Below are 1,949 nucleotides of genomic sequence, written 5' to 3' on the forward strand. Positions count from 1 at the left end.
CCCCGAACTATGTCCCACCCACCGCAATTTGAACCCCTAAAAACAAGTTTGACAGTGAAAGGTACTGTGGTAAACTTTGATTTATTTGATTTCCAGGAAAGCAAATAAATAACAACATTTATGTCAACTTGTATGGACTGTCTGTAAATTGTAAGGATTTTATGGAGCAGGACGAGTCAGTGCAACGTCAATCAAATGAGAGGGTGGGGGGCAATTGCTGCATTGTGGGGGGGGGATATGTCGGGTAGAGTAGTTTATTTTTCCTGTAATACTTCATTATAGTTTTTTAAGACAAAGCTAACTGAAAGGGGCGCTGAGCAGAGTTACAACCAGGGATTACAGTTCGGCGCCCCCTCCAGCAGATGGCGCTCTAGGCGACCGCCTAGTTCGCCTATGCCAAGAGCCGGCTCTGGGTTTCTCCATTCTCTTCAATCATCTCCATTGCTGGTTCTGTCTGTCGTTGTGTCCTTGGGCAAGACACTTCACCCACCTCGCCTGCTGATGGTGGCACTGGTACATGGCAGCCCAACCTCTGTCAGTGTGTCCCAGGGCAGCTGTGGCTACAATGTAGCTTAGCACCATCAGTGTGTGAATGTACAGAGCTTTGGGGTCCAGAGGGACTTGATCAGAATCAGGTTTATTGATCAAGTATGTCGACACACACGAGGAATTTGTTTCTGGCTGTTTGTATCTCTCTAGTATTAACAATACATATAATTTACACAAAGTACACAGATTATACTTCACTGTACCAGGATATATCTGTTATGGTGTTATTCACAAAAACCCAACATCTATAAGTTCAGAACATTTACCATCTGTTTAAAATGAAGGTGGAGTTCAGCTCTGACCTTTAATGAAGATGACGTCATTAATCTATCCCAGGTGTGAGCTAGGCCTGTGATTGGTTCTCTGTGAGGACATTAACCAATCACATTTCAGGACAAACAGCAACAGATGATTACAAACCTGAACCTAAAGTAACAAATAACTAACAGCCTTCTCCAAATAGTACACAAAAATAATATTTACTCAAGTAAAGATACTCAAAACAATGTACTCAAGTACAGTACTCAAGTAAAAGTACTCCAGTACTGTCCACCACTGAGTAAAACTTTCAAAGAAAATAAACTTTTTGTTTTTCAGGAGAACTCTGATGTTTTAAACTAAAGCAACATGTTTCTGTAGAACCCAGCAGAACCGAACCTCAGGGTTATTTGGACTCACAGCAGAACCGAACCTCAGGGTTATTTGGACTCACAGGAGAACCGGGCCGTCCGGCCCCCCAGGCCGCACTGCTTCACCCTCTGGCCGTGGAACAGACCGAAGCTCAGCTCCCCGACGAACTTGTCCAGTTCTGGTCCCGTGGCGTTGACCAGCTCGGCTCCGGTTCGGCACAGCACGGACCCGTGGACCCAGAAGGGCAGCCCGGTGGCCACGGCGGCCATCAGGGCGCAGGACAGCCCCACGAAGCCGGAGCAGGAGAACAGAACCCGCTTCTGTCGGTTCGGCATGATGCTGCCATCAGGACCAGGACCGGGCCCGGGMTCAGGTCCGTACGGGAGCAGGCCTCCTGGTTCTGGACGGAACCGGGATCGGATGACTCCTCCTCTGCTGCTCCCGGTGTCTCCGTGGCAACGAGAGGTCCAATTACCTCCAGCGGGACTGGACGGTTCTGACCCGTGAACTGACAGATGGTTATTGTCTGCCTGACCCACAGCATGACCCGAACCCGTCAGAACCAGAACCTGCAGTCATGATGAGAGAACAGATCATCAGAACCACAGCTGAGAGGCTTGTTTACACGTTTGTTTGTTTGTTTGTTTAATTAATTTGTTTGTGTTTTTAGTTTGTTTTTATTTGTTGTTTTTATTTATTTGTTATTTTTTATTTGTTTGATTTTGTTTTTATTTTGTGTTTGTTGTTTTAATTTATTTGATTGTTTTTGT

General features: G+C 46.1%; 1 protein-coding gene across 1 annotated transcript in view; it reads right to left on the minus strand.

The window, feature by feature from the left end:
• clrn1 (clarin 1) overlaps positions 1-1,799 on the minus strand; it is a 9,080-nt gene extending 7,281 nt beyond the window's left edge. The window contains exon 1 of the mRNA XM_014031059.1: positions 1,250-1,799. Within this exon, the coding sequence (XP_013886513.1) occupies positions 1,250-1,514 (265 nt within the window). The 5' untranslated portion in view covers positions 1,515-1,799. The remainder of the gene's footprint in view (positions 1-1,249) is intronic.
• Between the last annotated feature and the right edge of the window lie 150 nt (positions 1,800-1,949).

This window comes from Austrofundulus limnaeus, unplaced genomic scaffold (assembly GCF_001266775.1).
Source record: "Austrofundulus limnaeus strain Quisiro unplaced genomic scaffold, Austrofundulus_limnaeus-1.0 Scaffold1172, whole genome shotgun sequence".
Lineage (NCBI taxonomy): Eukaryota > Metazoa > Chordata > Actinopteri > Cyprinodontiformes > Rivulidae > Austrofundulus > Austrofundulus limnaeus.